This window comes from Panthera onca, chromosome C1, assembly GCF_046562875.1.
Source record: "Panthera onca isolate mPanOnc1 chromosome C1, mPanOnc1 haplotype 2, whole genome shotgun sequence".
In the NCBI taxonomy this organism is placed as follows: Eukaryota; Metazoa; Chordata; class Mammalia; order Carnivora; family Felidae; genus Panthera; species Panthera onca.
Window position 1 is genome coordinate 67,741,868 of NC_138346.1, and position 18,677 is coordinate 67,760,544.

The 18,677-nt window shown below is 40.2% G+C and overlaps 1 protein-coding gene and 1 long non-coding RNA gene across 15 annotated transcripts in view; one reads left to right on the top strand and one right to left on the bottom strand.

The window, feature by feature from the left end:
• Positions 1-11,062, bottom strand: part of LOC132670856 (uncharacterized) — a 74,242-nt gene extending 63,180 nt beyond the window's left edge. For 2 of the 3 annotated variants that reach the window (XR_009606932.3, XR_009606930.2), the window contains exon 1: positions 10,937-11,062. This is a non-coding gene — a long non-coding RNA (uncharacterized LOC132670856). The remainder of the gene's footprint in view (positions 1-10,936) is intronic. The other variant, XR_009606931.2, reaches the window with a different exon arrangement.
• The window catches only part of COBLL1 (cordon-bleu WH2 repeat protein like 1), a 175,071-nt gene continuing 157,760 nt past the window's right edge, over positions 1,367-18,677 (top strand). For 9 of the 12 annotated variants that reach the window (XM_060621266.2, XM_060621277.2, XM_060621267.2 and 6 more), the window contains exons 1-2: positions 1,499-1,813; positions 2,504-2,621. In XM_060621266.2, coding sequence (XP_060477249.2) covers positions 1,804-1,813; positions 2,504-2,621 — 128 coding nt within the window. In that variant the 5' untranslated portion in view covers positions 1,499-1,803. Of the gene's footprint in view, positions 1,479-1,498; positions 1,814-1,947; positions 2,041-2,503; positions 2,622-18,677 lie in introns of those variants that run through there. The other 3 variants (XM_060621271.2, XM_060621272.2, XM_060621270.2) reach the window with 3 other exon arrangements.

Below are 18,677 nucleotides of genomic sequence, written 5' to 3' on the forward strand. Positions count from 1 at the left end.
TGATGCTTGGCAATCCAGGATACTTCAGTCCTGTGCCCCTTCATCTTCATACTCAACTTTCATGATTGCAGCAGCAAGAAAGAGAGCATAGAGTCAAGCACTGGCCTTTAGGTGATTCCACCAGGAAATGAAACATTTCATGTCTGCTCACATTTACTTATTCAAACAAGTTACATCACCATACCTAATTTCAGTGGTGTGGAGAGTGTAATCCTCCCCTATGCCTAAAACTAGAAGTTGGACAGGAAAAATTGTTGAGCATTGAAAATGCCTTCAGCAGTTATGAAACGTTAGGAAAATGTTTTATGTTTCAGGTTAGACTAATGGAGTATTATTAGCATGTCATAAATTAAGGCTGAAACTAATTAATGTTTAATCTTGATTTTGTGATTGAAAGTTATAGACTTCAGTTTCACTGTTACTCAATGCTTGCATTACTGTCTGTGCAAGCAACTGTAAAAGTCATTTAGAGGCATGATTGATTCATGAAATTCTTTAACTTGAGTTGTTTAGAGACTAAAATGCAACTTTTTCTGATATGGTTTCAGTATCTTAATAGGCCACTTTTTCCCCTTTCCATATGTAAAGATACATTGAAAGGAATGTATTATGCGCAGAAAGGAATACATAGAATGACTGCCCACAACAGACAAATGGCATATTGTTAGGTATTTAGTATGTTAGTTTCAGCAATCTTTTTGATTTCTGCAATGCTTAAATAATAAGGGGCATTTAGTCAAGCATTGGTTTTACATATCTGTTTAATTTGTGCCACCTGTCAAACGTTATCTTATCACTAGGGTGAAGTGGCTAAGATTTGTTACTTGATGCTAATACCACAGCAGAGGCCTCCTGTAGGATGCTTTTTCACCTAGTCTTTTCGTTATTTTATTGAAATATTTCTACTCTTAAACCGTAGTTTAAGGACAACTTAATTTCACATTTTTCTGAAAGCAAGCTTTTGAACCCATCAGAAATGTCTTACATCTTACAACAACTGACGCTTACAATATACAAGATAAGCAAATATACCTGTTTGTCAGGTGTAAAGAATCATCTACAGAGCATGCACGTGGTAACTAAAATGTACAAACAAGCACGCAGCTGTGTCTGTGATTCTTTTATTCCCGTAAAATTCCAAGAGGGGAATAAAATATATCATTTGTTCTAGATTATCGTCAGACACTATTTTCCAGTCCTGATGTCACAGCTGTTATATGCTTAAAAAGAAGGAAAGAAAGAAATATGCCTCTGAAGACGGGGCAAGCTTAAACCTGCCACTGATTAGAAAAATCAGTCACAGGTGCGCTTTTAACCGAATAGCAACGTTAGAGGTCAAGTTGGAGCTAAAAAAAACAAACCGCGCTGGACGTGAAAAGTCGAACCGCCGGGAGGGCACGCTGCAGGCCCCGTTCGGCGAGTTTCTCTCCGCACTTCCGCGGCAGCCGGGATCCTCCCCTTCAGTCCTCACCGGGCAGGTACCTACCCTTCCTCCCCACCTGTCGGGCTCCCCATGCGCCCGGCTTCCCGAAGCAACGCCCTGGCGACGGGACTGGGAACTCTCGGCGTGGGAGTTACCTTTCCGTTCGGCTTCCCCAGACAGACCCCAAAGACCCGAAACCGAGGCGGGGGTGGGGTGGGCGGAGGGAAATTCCGACCCGGCCCTCGGCACCCCCCCCTCCGCCCCCAGTTTTTGTCCCCGGCTCGCTGCCTTTCTCGCTCCGATGCAGCCGAGCCTCACCACCACTTCTAGGTGGCCGTCCGGCGGAGGCGGTGGCGAGCTCCGGGGCTCTGGACAGGGAAATGGGGCAGGGTGAGTGAGCCGGCTCGGGGAAGGCCCCGCGGCGCCCAGCGAGCGTCCGACACCCTGCCCGCGGGGCGGGGGAGGCGCTGCCTCGGCCTGGGAGAGGCTGCCACCCTCTCCTCCTTCAAGTCCTGGCTTGAGAGACCAACTGCGAGCGCGCGCTCCGGGGGAGGGAAGAGTGGGAGAGGAAGCCGCGGGAGAGAACAGGCGCGCTACTGTCTCCTTCTGAAAAGAAAGTAGGAGCCCTGGGTGGGAAAAGAGGAATTAGCTCTCTCAACTTTTCGTCGCGAAAAGTTTTCCCAGGGCGTTCTGTTTGTGCAAACTCGGCCGGGGGGGCCCGGAGACGCGCTGCCGGCGTGGCGGCTGCCCCTGCGAGCCGCGCTTCTCGCCCCGCTCCTCCTCCTTCCAGCCTGGGCTGCTTCTCTCCCGCCCCGAGAGGCGCCAAATGGCTACCCAGTAAGCCCCACGGGGCGGGGGCTGCAGCGCCGCCTCCCACCGCCGCAGCTGCGGGCGGCCGCTAGGACCCGAGGCGGTGGCGCCCGCGGGCTCCGAGCCGCGGCCCGCAGGTGGAAGCGCACCCGGGAGGCGGGCCGGCCCGGGGCTGGGGGGCTCGGGCGGGCTCTCGACGCGCGGCCCGCCCCGCTCAGGCCTCGGGTAGGCGCGCGTCCCGCCCTGACCGGCCGGCCTCTCCCACTCTAGTAGTGACACGCCGCCTCGGAGCTGGAGCCCGCGCAGCGCCCCGCAGGGCGATGGACAGCAGAGCCCCACGCGCGCAGGACGCCCTGGCGGCGCTCCCGCCGCCCGCCGCCCCAGCAGGGTAAGCCGCGAGCGCCGCGCCGCCGGGTCTCCGGGGAGGGCGAAGGCGGCAAGGCCGCAGCGCGTTTACCTGGCTGGCAACTCGCTGCCCTGCCAGCTGCCTGACTCACTGGTCGCGGGATAGGCAGCCTAGGAGGCTGTTTCCTCCCGGCCTCCTTGGAGGCCGTCTGGGCTGGGGAGGGGGGACGGGGTTTCTGGTAGTTTTGATTCCTTTCCTACTGGGGCTGCGCTGAGCTGCTGAAGGGCAACCGAATGCCGGGAACTGAGTGAGGAGTCCTGGAGCAAAAATAGTAACAAAGAGCCCCTTGTTTGGGGCTCTGGAAGAGCGGCGGACGATACCTGTGAGTGAGCTCTTGGGAAGGGGGAAAAAAGTTTCCTTGGCTGAGGGCTGAGGCCCAGGCAGGTGAGCAGTGTCAAAGTGACTGTAAGGAAGGGGCTTTCTGCGAGCAGTGGAGGGCAACGGGAGGGTGTGCCAGCTGTCAGCCCGCATGACAGTTCCGGGACCCGGCTGCGAGAGCGTCTGTGATTGGGGGTGTGTGTGCCTGTGGCCAATTGCTGGTGCCAAAGCCTAGCGCTAAGTCAGACTGCAAACAACGATACTTTTCTTTGTGTCCTCACGTGTTTGAAGAGAGATTGGAGGGGGAATGGGCTGTCACATGGTGAGTTAATATTAAATGAAGCGTGTCTTCCTGCCAGATATGCTAATCACCTTGCTAAGCATTTGGGTAAACAGTAATGAGAACAGGTAGTTCTGCAAGAGATGGGGAGAACCTGAAAATAACCTTAGTCTCGGTAAACAGGGAAGGCTTAACTTGGGTGCTCGTTGAGCTTCTGAAGTGGGAACCCCTTTGATGTAGTGTAACTTTTCCTACATATATTCCCGCAACTCAAATTTCCTTTCTGATAGTTAATCTGAAGGCAGCAATGTCCTAAAGGGAAGACAAAGATTCCAGAAAAGAAACGTTAAGGAAAAATCGACTTTGTAACTAATGAATGGGAGTTGTGCAGTTTTCTTAAATCAGTTTCCTGATTTAAGAGAAGTCATTTTTCCCTGGAACATGACAGGCGTTTCCTTAGAAGCAAGTCACAGCATGTTTATTCATCAGAGACCATGCGAACGTTGGCAGTTGTCTAGAGGAAACATGGAGAAGTCTCAAAGCAACATGACTAATATAGAAGATTTTTAATATAATGCTTACGTGGAGGAAACATAACATGTAGTGTATGAATTAATTCTTTCATTTTGTTTGAATGATCTTCTCCCCTCTGCAAATAGCCCTATTACTCTTGACTTCCGTTCCCATTTTCCCAGTGTTTTCATTGTTCAGTGTAATATACTTCCATATATTCCATATATATGTGAGTAAAGAAATATACTGGTAGAAAGATATCAATCATAAAAGCATAGGGACTACAGAGATATGTAAACTGAACAGGAGACAACTTTCAGGAATACAGAAATGTATTTGGGTGCCACAAAATAAGATAGTATTAAACTGGTGGGTTTGAAAATGGATAAGGTTAAGGTACAATTAAAAAATCATATGCATATACACAAAATACATCTACTTGTGGTCAGAAATCAATACTTCTGAGTAAAATAGAGATCAGATGGCTTTGGGATGAAGAAGTGCAAAGAGCTGTCTAGTGATAAGCACGACTGTAATTAAGATGCTTCAGATTTTACTTTTGACAATTTAAAATAATTCTTGAAAATAATGTATAAAACTGCATTTTGTAATTCTTCAACTATGCAGAAAATACTTTTAAGGAATTTTACCCTCCCCTCCTAATCGAATGAGGGATATCTGCAAAAATGTTTCAACATCTTATCTAGAGTAACATGCCCCACTGTATCATTTTACTTTGCATTCAATTTAAAGAAGTTATCAATATCTGCAAAATATAAATGTAAAAAAAATTATCCTTTTTCATTTTTCTATCTTGTCCCTTGGTATATTCCAAGTGCCCATTATGTAATATTTGTTGAATATTCAGTATTGCTTTTTTTCCTCAAAAACCCCAGCACATTAAAAATGATTTAATTGTGGGGGGGAAAAATCTTAGATATGGGTTTACAGGAGGTAGTAAGGAGCAGTCTCAATATGTTATAATTATTAGATTTGGGAAGTACATTCCTTACTATAAAACTAGTTAAACCATGACTCATGACTCCAATAATCTATGAGGCCTACTTTAGTCCTCCTTGGATATCCTTGCTCTAAAGAATCCCTCTGTAATTTTCAAAGTTTTACATTGTAACGGATCATTTTAAAGAAATCTAGTGCAACTCTCCATTTTACAAATGAGAATCTGAAGCCCAGAGACACTGAGTGGCTTTGCTGAAGTCCTAGAACATGTGAGTGGCAAAACCAGAAGGAAAACCCAGGACTTAGTTGCCGAGTTCAATGCATTATTATTTTTGTTGTTTGTTTTTTTGCTTTTTCTCTTTTCCTGATCACTGTAAGATACATTCATTAAAGTTCAAAGAATCAGCTTGGGTACATTATCTTTAGAACTGCTAGCTAGTACTTGTGTTTTATGCAGGATAAGTTATACTTGCCCTGACAGATACTTTTTGTTTGTTTGTTTGTTTTTTGCTTAACTCCTTGAAATTTAAATGTCAAAAGTGTAGTTGACCTTGCTTTGAAGGACCTTAATGCTTTGATTCTGAAACAAATTTTCAGGAATGGACAGGGGTAAAAAACCTACTTGATAATTTTGCAGCTAAGACGTGTAAAAATTAAATGATTTAGCAGCTGCTTGCTTAAGCTTTTATTTGGATGCACTGTTGGTTCTAAAGTTTTATTGATTGTACATACTGAATTCTTGTCGGCTAACATTTATTGACTGCTTACAGGTTGAATGCCTTAGCTGAGGTTTCAACAAGAGAATTACCTGGAGATCTTTAAAACTAATACCCATGCTCACACCTCCTACTTACTCTGATTTTATTTGACCTGGGCTGGGACAAGGTGTGGAGAGGTTTAAAAATGCTGTTCCAGTGATTGTAATGTGCTACCAGATCTGAGAACTATTGATTAAGTAGGTTTCAACATCTGAGATGGAGGTGAAGCCATGAGTGGAATGGGGGCTGCTGTTAATCATTTTTAGGGAATTCAAGATCCTCACTTTCAGCTTTAATTTTTTTGTTTTGTTTTTTTTTTTTAAGATTACATTTAGATAATTTATACTAAATAATAGTATATTATTAAATAGATAAATAAAATATTTGCTACTCCTTTTTGAGGAAGTATATTAACTCCATTTTGCAGTTGTGGAAACTGAGGCTCAGAGAGCTAAACTAACATACTCAAAGACACACCACTAAAAGGGATGAATGCGTAACAGAAACAAGATCTGATCCCCAAACCTGTGTTCTTCCTCCATAGGTATGTTGGCACCCAGTGTTTGCCACTGTGGATTACACTGAATGGGAAGGGCTAAAGAGTATTTTATTTAGAGTGGCTTCATAAAGTGTCCTGTCTTCATTCTTTTTAAAATCACATTTGTATTTTAAAAACTCCCACAATTTCTAATGCCTATGAAAACCCCCAGTGCCTAGAATTTAAAATGAACATAGGGGTGCCTGGGTGGCTCAGCTGGTTAGGCATCTGACTCTTGGTTTTGGTTCAGGTCATGATCTCACGGTTGTTTTTGAGTTCAAGGCCCATGAAGGGCTCTGAGCTGACAGCAGAGCCTGCTTGATATTCTGTCTCCCACTCTCTCTCTAAATAACAAGCAAACATTAAAAAAAAAATAAAGTGAACACAAATATTTGGTTTCTGTCTTCAAAATAATTAAATTTTCATGTGTTTGGATGATTTAATTTAACTCAGTAAACTTTTGTCATGTGATAAGCTGCTTATTTTTGCTATTAGGTAGTTATTAAAAATTTAGTGTAAATTCAAAGGTGGGTATTTTTGATTACCAAATAAGAAAAATAAAACTAAGTCAATACTAGACTTCTTATCCAAAGTCTAATTTCCTCTAAATGTGTTAGAGGATATTGAATAATATTATGACCTTATTACAGTATTGAAATGCCAGGTGTATTTATATAATATAAATGCCCAAGCTTCATGTTATTGAGACAACTGCTTTCATTTAACTAATTAGTCAACACTTGTAAGCCCTTACTTTATATAAAACACATTTTTCTAGGCACTAGGAGATTGGCCCTTGATGTTAAGAGCTTTACCAAAGAAATTCTCTGTAACTACACAGGATAAAAAGGAATATGATGTTAATATAGAAATGGTACTTTTTTTTTTTTTTTTTTTAAACTGAAGCTTAAATCACTGATCAGCAAACTGTGGCCAAGCAAACTAAGTCCAGAAGCCTGAAATGCTGAAATGGGCCCTTCACCTATTTTTTTTTAACTGCAATTTCTTTTTTTTTTTTTTTTTTTTTTTTTTTGGTGGTAAAATACACATAACAAGATTTATCTTAAACATTTTCAAGTGTACAGTTCAGTGGTAAACCCAATTGTTGTAAAATCAGCACTACCATCCATTTCCAGAACTCTCTTGTTATAGAACTGTAACTCCATACCTGTTAAACATAGCTCCCACACTCCTGTCCCTGAAAGCCCCTGTCAGCCACCATTTTACTTTGTCTGATTTTGACCACTCTAGGTACCTCATATAAGTGGAATCAAATAGTCTCTTTTTTTGTGATAGGCTTATTTCACTTAGCATAATGTTCTCAGAGTTGTTCTCAGAGTTTATCCGTATTGTATCATATATCAGAATTTCCTTCCTTTTTTTTAGGACTTTGCTCATCCATTTATCTTTGGATGAACACTAGGTTGCTTCCTTATTTTAGCTATTGTGAATAATGCTGCTAGCAACATGGGCATATGAATACATTTTTTTTTCAGTTTCTTTTTTTTTTTTTTTTTAAAGAGAGAGAATGAGTTGGGGGAGAGGGACAGAGGGAGAGAGAGAGAATCTCAAGCAAGTTCCACAGTCAGTGCAGAGTCTGATGTGGGGCTGGATCCCACGACCCTGGGTTCATAACCTGAGCCAAAATAAAGAGACGCTCAACCGACTGAGCCACCCATGCTCCCCTACAAATATCTTTTTAATACCTGCTTTCACTTCTTTTGAAGTAGAATTGCTGGATCAAGTGGTAATTCTATTTAATATTTCAAGGACTATTCTGTTTTTCCATAGTGGTTATAGGTATTATACATTCCTAACAACATTTCATGAGGATTGTGAACCCTTGTTGTTTTCTGTTTTTTTGTTTTTGTTTTTGTTTTTTGATAGTCACCATCCTAATGAGTGTGAGGTGATATCTTGTAATTTTGATTTGCGTTTTCCTAGTGACTCCTGATGTTGAGTATCTTGCCATGTCCTTATTGGCCCTTCGTGTATCTTCTTTTGAGAAATGTCTGTTTAAGTTCTTTGCCTATTTTTTAGTTGGGTTTGCTCTTTTGGTTGTCGAATTTTAGGAGTTTTGTATATATTCTGGATAGTCTTATCCTCGGTAGAGCTTATTGGCACACAGCAGTACCCACTCATTTGCATATTGTCTATGGTGGCTTTCACATCATAGTTGAGTATCTAGATAGAGATCATATGACCTACCAAAGTAAAAAGTTTTACCCTGTGGTCATATATAGAAAAAGTTTTCTGACCCTCCTGGACTAACTTATGAAATTGATAAATGAAGTAATTATTTAATTCAAATTTATTTATTGGCAGAAGGACTTCTAAGTATTGAACTTTAAATTGGAACAAAATGATTAATATTCTGCTTGCATAAAACAAGATATATCTTAGAGTAAGATATAAGATTTTGTAGAATGGTGATTAGTGATTGATTTTTTTTTTTTTTTTTAATGTTTATTTTGAGAGAGTGCACTTGAGCACAAGTGGGAGTTGGGGAGGGGCAGAGATAGAGGGAGAGAGAGGATCCCAAGCAGGCCCCATGCTCAGCATGAAGCCCAATGCGGGATTCAGTCCTAGGACTGTGAGATCATGACCTGAGCCAAAATAAAGAATTGGAACTCTCAACGAACGCTCAACTGACTGAGCCACCCAGGCGCCTTGATTTAAAAAAAAAATTTTTTTCCTTTAACGTTTGTTTATTTTTGAGAGAGAGGGAGCCAGGGAGCGCGCGTGCGCGCTCTCTCATGAGCAAGGGAGGGGCAGACAGAGAGAGACACAGAACTCTAAACAGGCTCCAGGCTCTGAACTGTCAGCACAGAGCCTGACTCAGGGCTCAAACCCATGGACCACAAGATTGTGACCTGAGGCAAAGTCAGAGGCTCAACCGACTGAGCCACCCAGGCACCCGGTGGGTTTTTTGTTTTTGTTTTTTGTTTTTTAACTGAAGGCTCAGGGTTGGCCCCTTGGCAAGCATTGTAGAGTTTTCACATATGATATTGGAATATATTTTAAAGGGAAGTTCTAAACTTCTGTGCTGGAGACACTTTTATGAAAAATGAATAATACATAATTAAGATGTTTAGGAGCAAATGTGCCTAGAAGAGCCAGACCAAAAGTTGAAGGAGTTCCTATCTAGGCATAGGCATCTATACCTATTTTATGAGTTAAGTCAAACTGTCTTTATAATTCCAACAAGTGTTTTTGTTGTTGTTAAAGATATTTCATATCTGTAAGCTTTTAGTGTTCCAACATTAGCATGATGGTTGTTGTAAGACTTTTTTTTTTTTTTTTATGACTGCTTTGCTAAATTTTTTCCCATCTGTTAACAGTAAAAATAAACTAAAAGTATGGGAGAAAGAAGTTTCCCAGGACTATTTATAAAGGGCCAAATGTCTTCAGTTTTTCATACATACTTCATCTGAGGAATGAATCCCTTGGAAAAGCTTCTCAAAGACTAACTAGTCTTTGGAAAAATGCTAGCGTGAGCTTGGGTAACTTATTATTAGTTTCATATAGTGTTAAGTTCACAATGCTGTTTATAAACGTAAAGAAGTTACAACTATTTAATGGCTTTAGACATTGAAAAAAGCTGTAGAGTTGAATTGTGGGGTAATATGACAAAGTATTAAGTCAGCAAAGAATGCCCAGGTGTGAGAAAAAGTCTGTTAAGCTCAACTCCTAGAAAGCTGAAAACTCGGTACTAGTTGTAACTTAATACATTTTAAATCATTAAAATCTTTACAGAGGTCAGAATTTTCAGGTTTCATTGGCCATGAATTGAGGCATTTGGGTTTTGAATATGTGTAGTGCCCTGTGTTGGGCAATATCCTGATTATATCTGTGCCTTTTCCTGCCATATAGCTCAGGGATATTGCTCAGAGACAGGCCTTCAGAAATTTGGTGGGAGGAGAGCCCATTTACTACAGAACTGGGTTGGTTTCTTAGCTGCGTACTCTCCAGAGAAAAAAAACAAGAGCCCCATTAAGGTTCCCAGGTTTGTGGTTATGAGGTAGTGAGAATGGAGGTGCTAGGGAAACAGGGAGAATTGCCTCAGAATCCCTCATTTTAATTCTTCCTCATTACTCTTGCTTCTTCCCTGTTAGAAACACTCTGCCCGTTGAAATCAGAGCTTCAGAGATAATATAAACAATTCTCTCTCTCTCTCTCTCTCTCTCTCTCTCAACAACTTACGTGTTATATATAAAGTACTGTAGTCCCTGCCCCTCATCTGTGGGGACATGTTCCAAGACCCCTGGTGGGTGCCTGAAACGGGAGAGTACCAAACTCCTTACATATACCATTTCTCCCCATGCATACACACCTGTGATAAAATTTAACTTACAAGGTAGGCGCAACGAGAGATGAACAACCTAACTAATCATGAAATAGAACAGTACCCATAGAAGTTCTGTGGAGAGGCCACTTTTGGGCAGCAGGCCTGAGCAATGGAAGGTAGGGAGGGCCCACGGCCACCACAGAGCTGAATACAGACAGGCCCACGAGGGCACCCCCCTCAGAACATCCATAGGCCCGAACTGACCACGAGGCACGGTTACCAAAAAGGGAAAATTCTGTAAGGCCCCATACGTCCACACCTTCCCTCTAAAAACAGACCCCACCCACTGCCTCCTTGGAGACGGTGTCTCCTTTGTCGTCCTGCCCAGGACTGCCCTGCAGTGTATTCGGTAAACTTCTATCTCCTTTGTTCTGCCTCAGGTGAAATCTTCCACCAGCAGTGCCACCGGTTTCCACCCCATCGTTGCCCCACATTTGGGGACCCCGTCTGAGAGGGGGAGACACCACGTCATATAATATGTAATAAAAGTTACGTGAATGTGGCCCGTCTCTCGAGCTCCCGTGTGTGCTCATGCGTGAGCCCTCTCTCCCCTCCCCTTCAAAAATATCGGACTGTACTCACCCTTCCTGTGATGATGTGAGATGACAGAATGCCTTTGTGAGATGACGTGAGGTGGACGACGCAGTGCGAGGCTACAGTTGGCCTTGTGACGATTCCTCGGAAGGGGCCCCTCTGCTTCCGGGCTGCCGTTGACCGCTGGCAACTGAAACAGCGGAAAGTGAAATCGCGGATAACAGGGACTAGGGTCTGGGTTAATAGCGTAGAGGTTTTCTTTCGTAATTGCCTCAGACTTGTAGAAAATTGTTTTGGACAGAATTAAGAGTGAAATGCCATATTTTGACGGGTTTGATTTTGTAAAATAACCTAAGTGGTTCAGAGGCAACCCTCTGAAATGGGGTTGAAAAAGAACCTGAGGTAAAATACTGTGGGTCCATGATATGGTTACGCCTATAAAATAGTGATTCTCATTTTCAATATGGTGTGTAGGCTGATTGCCAAAGACATCAGAATATATTTTTAAAATGGTAATGTCGTTGGAAAAGGGCATTGTTTTTCAGTCTGATTAATTTGGAAGGTTAACACTAAGTAATATGTATGCATTCCAGTGTACTTGTTAAAATTAGATATACCATTTCAGTTTGTAGCCTAATGTTACAGCTTCTGCACTTATACCAACATATATCTATACGGAAATAGACTTAAGATCCTCAAACCTAGATGGGACATTTATCACCAGTCTTTGAGGATTATCATCTCTCTAACCTGCATACACACGCGTACCTGCTATTATTTCTAGAGAAATGGAAGTGAGGAAGTATGAGATGACCCCAAGGGGAGTAGTGGTGACAGGAGCCAGAATTTTAACAGCTGCTACAGTTGTGTATCAGTTCAGATCTGCTGGAAAAACAGGAAATTGCATTACTAAATCTGAACATGGCTACCACCCTTCCATTCCCATGGCCAATGGATGTGCTATAGTTTCTAGGCCAAATTAAGCCAACACTGGTCAAGATAATTATAAGAGCCACTGAATTCATTATTTCCTTTATGCTTAAGTAGAAGTGTCAGAGAAAAGAGCAACCCTTTGTTTCTCACCTTGTTCTTTTATGCCAATAGTGAAGTGTCATTACTTTAATAGAATTAGGAAAGAGACAGGGTGACTGTCTTAAAGGACCTCATGGTCTGATGCAGCCCCCATTTTTCTCTGGTATTCATGGTTCGGTTATTTACTGGCAGCAAAACTGCTGGGTGGAGTGCCTACTAGATTATGGGCATGGTTTCTTCCAGTCTTTCGCTTTTCTGTAAGATATTCATTCCCAGAGAGCAGCTAGATGCCTTAACTTCAAGCGAAAATCTTTTTGCTGTGCTTCAGGAGGGCAAAGCTAAAGGTGGCAGAAAAGAATGTTAGCATGTGAAAAGAAACCAATTTTTAAATTTTATGTTGTGATCCTATCTTACCAGTCTTGTGCTCCAGTTTTCTCTTTCTTTGAGAAGAGGGCAGGTTTTACTGTGATAGTTTTATTACCTATGAACATTTTCTCCTCTAGGAAAGTTAGGTATGACATTGTTTGAATGAGGGAAAAAAAAGAAAACAGACCAAAACAACTAGTGATCTGAAAGGAGAAACAGACTGATTTTCCCCTCATATCTTAGTTGTGACAAATTTTGTATCTAGAACCTATTTCAACCTATACTATATATAATTTTTTAAAATATGATTTTGTCTGAAAGAAGTAATGTCTAAGAATAGTGTCTAATTATCTGTGATCCTGTGTATATGTAAAATACATAGGAAGTTCTTTCTTAGATGATGCTAAGAAAATTTAGTCCTGAAGTTTGTGCTGGTAACCTTGTGAAGCCTAGGAACGTGTTTCCAACTAACTTAGTAGTTGTAATGGTATAGCCTTGAACTTACTAAGGGGCATTTTTAAGTGTTTTCTTTTTTAATTTTTTTTTTAATGTTTATTTATTTTTGACCGACAAAGCATGAGCAGGGGAGAGGCAGAGGGAAGGAGACACAGAATCCGAGGCAGGCTCCAGGCTCTGAGCTCGAACTCACAGAGTGCGACATCATGACCTGAGCCAAAGTCGGACACCCAATCACCTGAGCCACCCAGGCGCCCCAAGTGTTTTCTAACCAAATTCAGGATTTCCTCTATATATATTGAGGATGTAACACTTTAGGATTTTCATTTTTTAATGAATCATAATTATTTAGGACACTTAAGATTATGCAAGTTTGAATGAGTGGCAATTCTGAAAGTTATCTGATGGTGTTGAATGAATATTTGCTATAATTTTTGGTAAACGAAATCCAATAATTTTTTGTATTCTTCCAGATATTAAGCACATCAAGTTGGTGATAATGAAAATTTGAATATCATGGATTTGGGGAAGTAAAACTCAGGCAAGGGGAGAGACCAAGTTTCTGGAACTCCACAGATAATTGGAACAATTTGAACATAAAGATACCATTGGTATTAAAGGAACATCCTTGGGATACTAAGAAATGATGGGCTGTGCTGAAGGCATACACAGTTCAGGAGGCAGGAAGTAGTACAGTGATAGCTATTTGATTCCATCTTTTACCATCTATTGGCCTTCACAGGGAATTTCATAAGATTTCCTGTCAAGAAGCAATTTTGTAAAATTCTGGTCCTGAACCATTTTGTTTTAATTGTTAAGGGCTATCTCGAGTGCCTTGCTCTCTGAATCAAACCTAGTCAAAACCTCTGTTAACTATGCTCATCATTCACTCTGGTATGTGATCTGTGTGACTGGTGAGGGACCTGTCTTACTTGGGCTGCTGGTTGTGGATGGCTTTGCACACATGCTCTCTGTGGCCTTAGGAGTATTTCCTCTAAATGATACTCACCAATGCACCCCTATGTCAAACATTCTTTTTTTTTAATGTTTATTATTTATTTTTGAGAGAATAAGACACAGAGCATGAGTCGGGGAGGGGCAGAGAGAAAGGGAGACACAGAATCCGAAGCAGGCTCCAAGCTCCGAGCTGTCAGCACAGAGCCCAAAATGGGGCTCAAACTCATGTACTGTGAGATCATGAGCCAAAGTTGGAAACTGAACCATCTGAGCCACCCAGGCACCCCTCTATGTCAAACATTCTTGAGGAAGTGGAAGGGAGAATGAGAAAAAGAAGAGTATCCTTTGGATTTGAGAATGGCAGCGTTTTTTCTTCCTTAAACTTAACATTGCTAATTAAAAACAATTTCCATTGATATATGCATTTTAAGCTCTAAAACCAGCTATGTCAAAGTAGAAAAAAATTTTTAAATACTGATTTTTAAAATAAGGTGGGAAAGTTGGGAAGAAATAGTCATACCCCATACATATGCAATTTGATTTTTCATTATAATATTTAATTATGTTAAGTGTGATTCAGTAGTATAACCAGGACTCATTTAGTTGAGCCCATTGTGATCTGCTTATGTTTATACACGGCTGTTTCATGGAGAAAAAAACATTCATGAGTTGTGTAGGGGAGGATTTTCCTGGCTTTTCCCCCATTTTTTGCTTAGCCAAGTAGATGCACACAGTGCTAAGTGGAAATGTAGAGATAATTAAATTTTTATTTGGGGATATAGATAAAGAAGGGAACAAGAAAATGGGGAAAATATGTTCAATGAGTGGAAAAATGAAAGAACAGTCTTGTGATGGAAGAAAGGTAATGGCATTAAATGTTAGATTATGCTAGTTTAAGCAGTTTAAGGCTTGAAGTCTTTAATCTCTTATATTGATAACTCTGATACTGTTAGTTTGTGAAACATTTCTGTCATTTTAGGTAATTAGAAAGCATCTTCTGCCGAGGACCATATATAACTTCTTCAAAAGTATCATCTATGTTTTTTGGGGGAGAGATTCCATCCAAAATTAAATTTTTATGCTAATGATAGTAATGCTTTACATTGGTGTTTATAGGTCATGTCATTTATTCATTATTTTCTATTTTAATTTTTAATTATTAAAAATTTAACGTTTAGTTTTGAGAGAGAGACAGAGTGTGAGCTGGGGAGGGGCAGAGAGTGAGGGAGACACAGAATCTAAATCAGGCTTCAGAGGCCGATGTGGGGCTCGAACCCATGAACCATCAGTTCATGACCTAAGCTGAAGTCGGACACCCAATCAACTGAGCACCCCCCCACCGGCATCCCTATTTTAATTTTTTAGAGAGAGAGTTTGAGGGGAGAGGGGCAGAGAGAGAGAGAGAGAGAGAGAAAGAGAATCTTAAGCAGGTTGCATGCTCAGAGCAGAGCCTGACCTGAGACTTGATCCCACAACCCTGGGATCATGACCTGAGCTGAAATCAAGAGTTGGAGACTCAATTGACTGAGTCATCAAGGCATTCCTATTCATTATTTTTTAATAGGCAATATATCCAAATGGCACAAAATTCAAAAGAGAAAAATGACCAGTGAGAGACCTCCCTCCAGTCCTTGGTTCCTGGAGGCAATTAGTGTCATCAGTTTTTTTTTTTTTTAAATCCTGGTACGACACTGTATACCAGTGCTGGCCAATTCGAATATCATAGAAACCACAAATAAAATTTAAAAAATTTTAGGCACTACATTAAATAATTCAATTTAAATGATATATTACATGATGCAAAGGTTAACATGATTCTAATTCTACAAAGCAAGAAAGTTGTCTTTAACTGAAAATATTTTGCAGTGAGTCACATTTGAAAGTTAATTACATAAAATTGAAATTTAAATTCTTAATCACACTAGCCACGTACCCAGTGCTGAAGAGCCTTATGTGACTACAGGCGACCACATTAGACAGTGTATCTCCTTACACTCAGGAGCAAACACGTGTGTATATGCATATTGTTTCTCCCTTTTTTGTGCACAGTTAGTGCTGCTTTGTACCTTGCTTTTTTACTTAATAATGTAACTTGGTAATTATTCCATTTCATGACATAAAGGGCTCTATTTTCTCCCCCTAGTGTTATTATGTCTTTGTAGGGATGAACCATGAATTATAAAACTAGTCCCCTATTGATGGTTACTTGGATTTATCCCCACCACCACTCTTTGCTATTAATAAGTGGTCACTTTAGCATTCTTTATGCAGTTTACAATCTACTGTGGTGTAATACTCTTTCCTGATATATTTGATTAAATTAACTAGATTGTGCAACCCTAAAAGGCAGAGGCTATATACATATATATATATATATTTTTTTCTTTTGTGTATACTGCTGGGTTTGATTTAATTTCCTGCATATACCTAGACACCTGATGATCAGTTATTGGATAGGTGTTATTTGAATTTGTGTGAACCTGAGCAAAAGGTCAGCATTGAAGACCAGTGGATTACCTGTCCACTAGAGAGATAGAAACAAAGCATCAAACTGAGTGTTTAACATTCATTTTTGCAGCCACTAACTAATGAATTGTTAAACCCCTATCAAATGCTACACCATTAAAAAGGTTGTTGTAAACCTCTTAGCACTCTATTATTAAATTCCATTCTTAGTCTGATATTCTCTTTTAGCATTACTCCCTGCAGTGGTGTTTATATGCATTTCATTAGTAGTATAAGTGAAAATTCTGAGTAATGTTTCCATCTCAAACGTAGAACAAAACAAAATGTTTAGCCATCATGGGTGGGATTGTTTAACAGGACTTAAGTGCTGTATGATTATTTAAAGCCTAAATACTCCTATTTGAATAATGATAGAGTAACATTTGGTTTATAGAATAAGTTACAGGTTTTGAGGATGAAGCAATTAGTCCTTAATTGCATGATTAATTAGTGCATAAGAATTCTTCTCAAAAAAAAAAAAATTCTACTCATTTGTGTCAAGACCCTGAAATCTAAATTGTCAAGATCCTTGCTATTTTGATTTGGTTATTCTAATGGTGTAAGAAATTAGCCTTTTGATGTGAACAATGATGGCTAAAGAATAAGAACAAATAATAAAGGGTATTTTCTTCCAGCTTATGAAAGAAGAGATTGAGAATTGAAAGGCATCATGAATGGAAGAAATAAAATTGTTGAATAGGGACCTAAGAAAGAAAAATCAATACAAGTGCTCTTTCTCCCTAGTGTTTTTGGAAATTATACCTCAAGATGTGTACAAAACTGCAAATATTATAGTAGAAAGCAAGTTTGTTCATTTTATTTCTCCAAGAATGTTTTGGGCAGCAAGTTGGCATTTTACATTGTCTTCAAATAAGATGAAATTCTCAGCCAGGATGCATCAGAAAAGGAACTTTAAAAAGTAACAATTTAATGTATGGGCAGGTCCATAAAGCATTTTGAGTGAGGTTCATTCTCTCCATTTGACTCTGCCATCTCTCTACCTTATAGTTAGTTGTCTGATGCGGTTAACCAATGCACTTGGCCCTCGGACACTTAACAGCACTGTCTTTGGTTTCAAATAGAAGTGGCCCAGCCAGAAGTCAGAATAGCACTCAGCAGTCATCTACTGCAGAATGGATTTGGAGACAGAAGATTTGGAACCCAGTCTCTGTTCTGGCTAGGCACTTTCTCTCATTGGGCCTCAGTTCCCTCTGTGGTGGGATAATTATACAGAATGAAAGTGCAGAAGTAACACCAGCACATATCAGGCTTTCAATTTATGTTTGTTAAATTATAAATATTACCTGAAGTTTTAGGAAACAACTTCTTATAATGCTGACAGCATTATTGTACTAAATGGAAACCAAGGAGTGCCAGAACATGCCTGTTCTCATCATCCTCTCCCAGGAAGTAGAAGATGTGGGTTGGTTTTCTTCATCAGTCACCCGTGGAAGTGCCTGTGCCAGGTGCAGGGAAGTTGTTCTTGGAACACTGAATACGAAATGGGTACTAATCTTAATGAAAATCACATTCCCTTTTAGAGGAGAAAAAATGCCCCCTCTGAGATTAGGAGTATCCTACCAAGGTGATTGCAATTCTGATTGTTTCCTCACTTTCCTCACCATTGTGGGAAGTGCCTTACATTTTAGTATGTCACCTTTCTTCTCTGTAAGGAGAATAACTCTAACTGCATTTCTTTGATTTTGTTAGGACTGATATGTAGTGACTGAAAATTTCCTATTGTAACGTCCTATACAAGAACATCATTACTCAAAAGAGGGAGTGAAAATTTGAGACACTATCGTTACCATGGCTATCACCTATTGGAGAAAATTTTTTTTACACAGTGATGATAGTGACTGTATCATTTAGGATGAGAGGCTAGTAGGAATCATTTGTTCCAGATTGTGTAAAACCGTAACTTATTAGGTTCTGGTGGCAGCATGATAGCATGGTCTGAAAATTAACCCTGCATACCCTTGGCTAAAAGCCTTTATTAGGAAAAATAGAATTAAATAATCATATTAATGTATTTCTGGATTTGCCTTTTGGCAATACAGGAATATTTTCCATATTCTTGCAGGTAAGTTTTGATGTCAGAGAAAAGACTATTCAGAATTTCTTAACATAATTTACATCTACTTTTCTTAGTAAGTATAATGAAAATTTTTAGACAATGAATTATACTCATGCACTTGGAAAATTTCTTGAGTACTACGGTGTTCCCACTAAATGTTCTCTTAAATAATGTGTTTTACAAGATAGTATGTGAAATGAAATGGAACCTTAATTACTTTAGGGTTTGAATGAATACCTTTAAATTCAAATTTCCACTAATTAAAAGTATCAGGGGCATAGTAATTTAACAACAATGGGTAATGACTTATAGGACTGTAGTCATACAAGCATTGAAAGTTTCCTGAACATTGACTGTTCATCAGGTACTGGGTTAAATGCATGGCAGGTGCTAGTG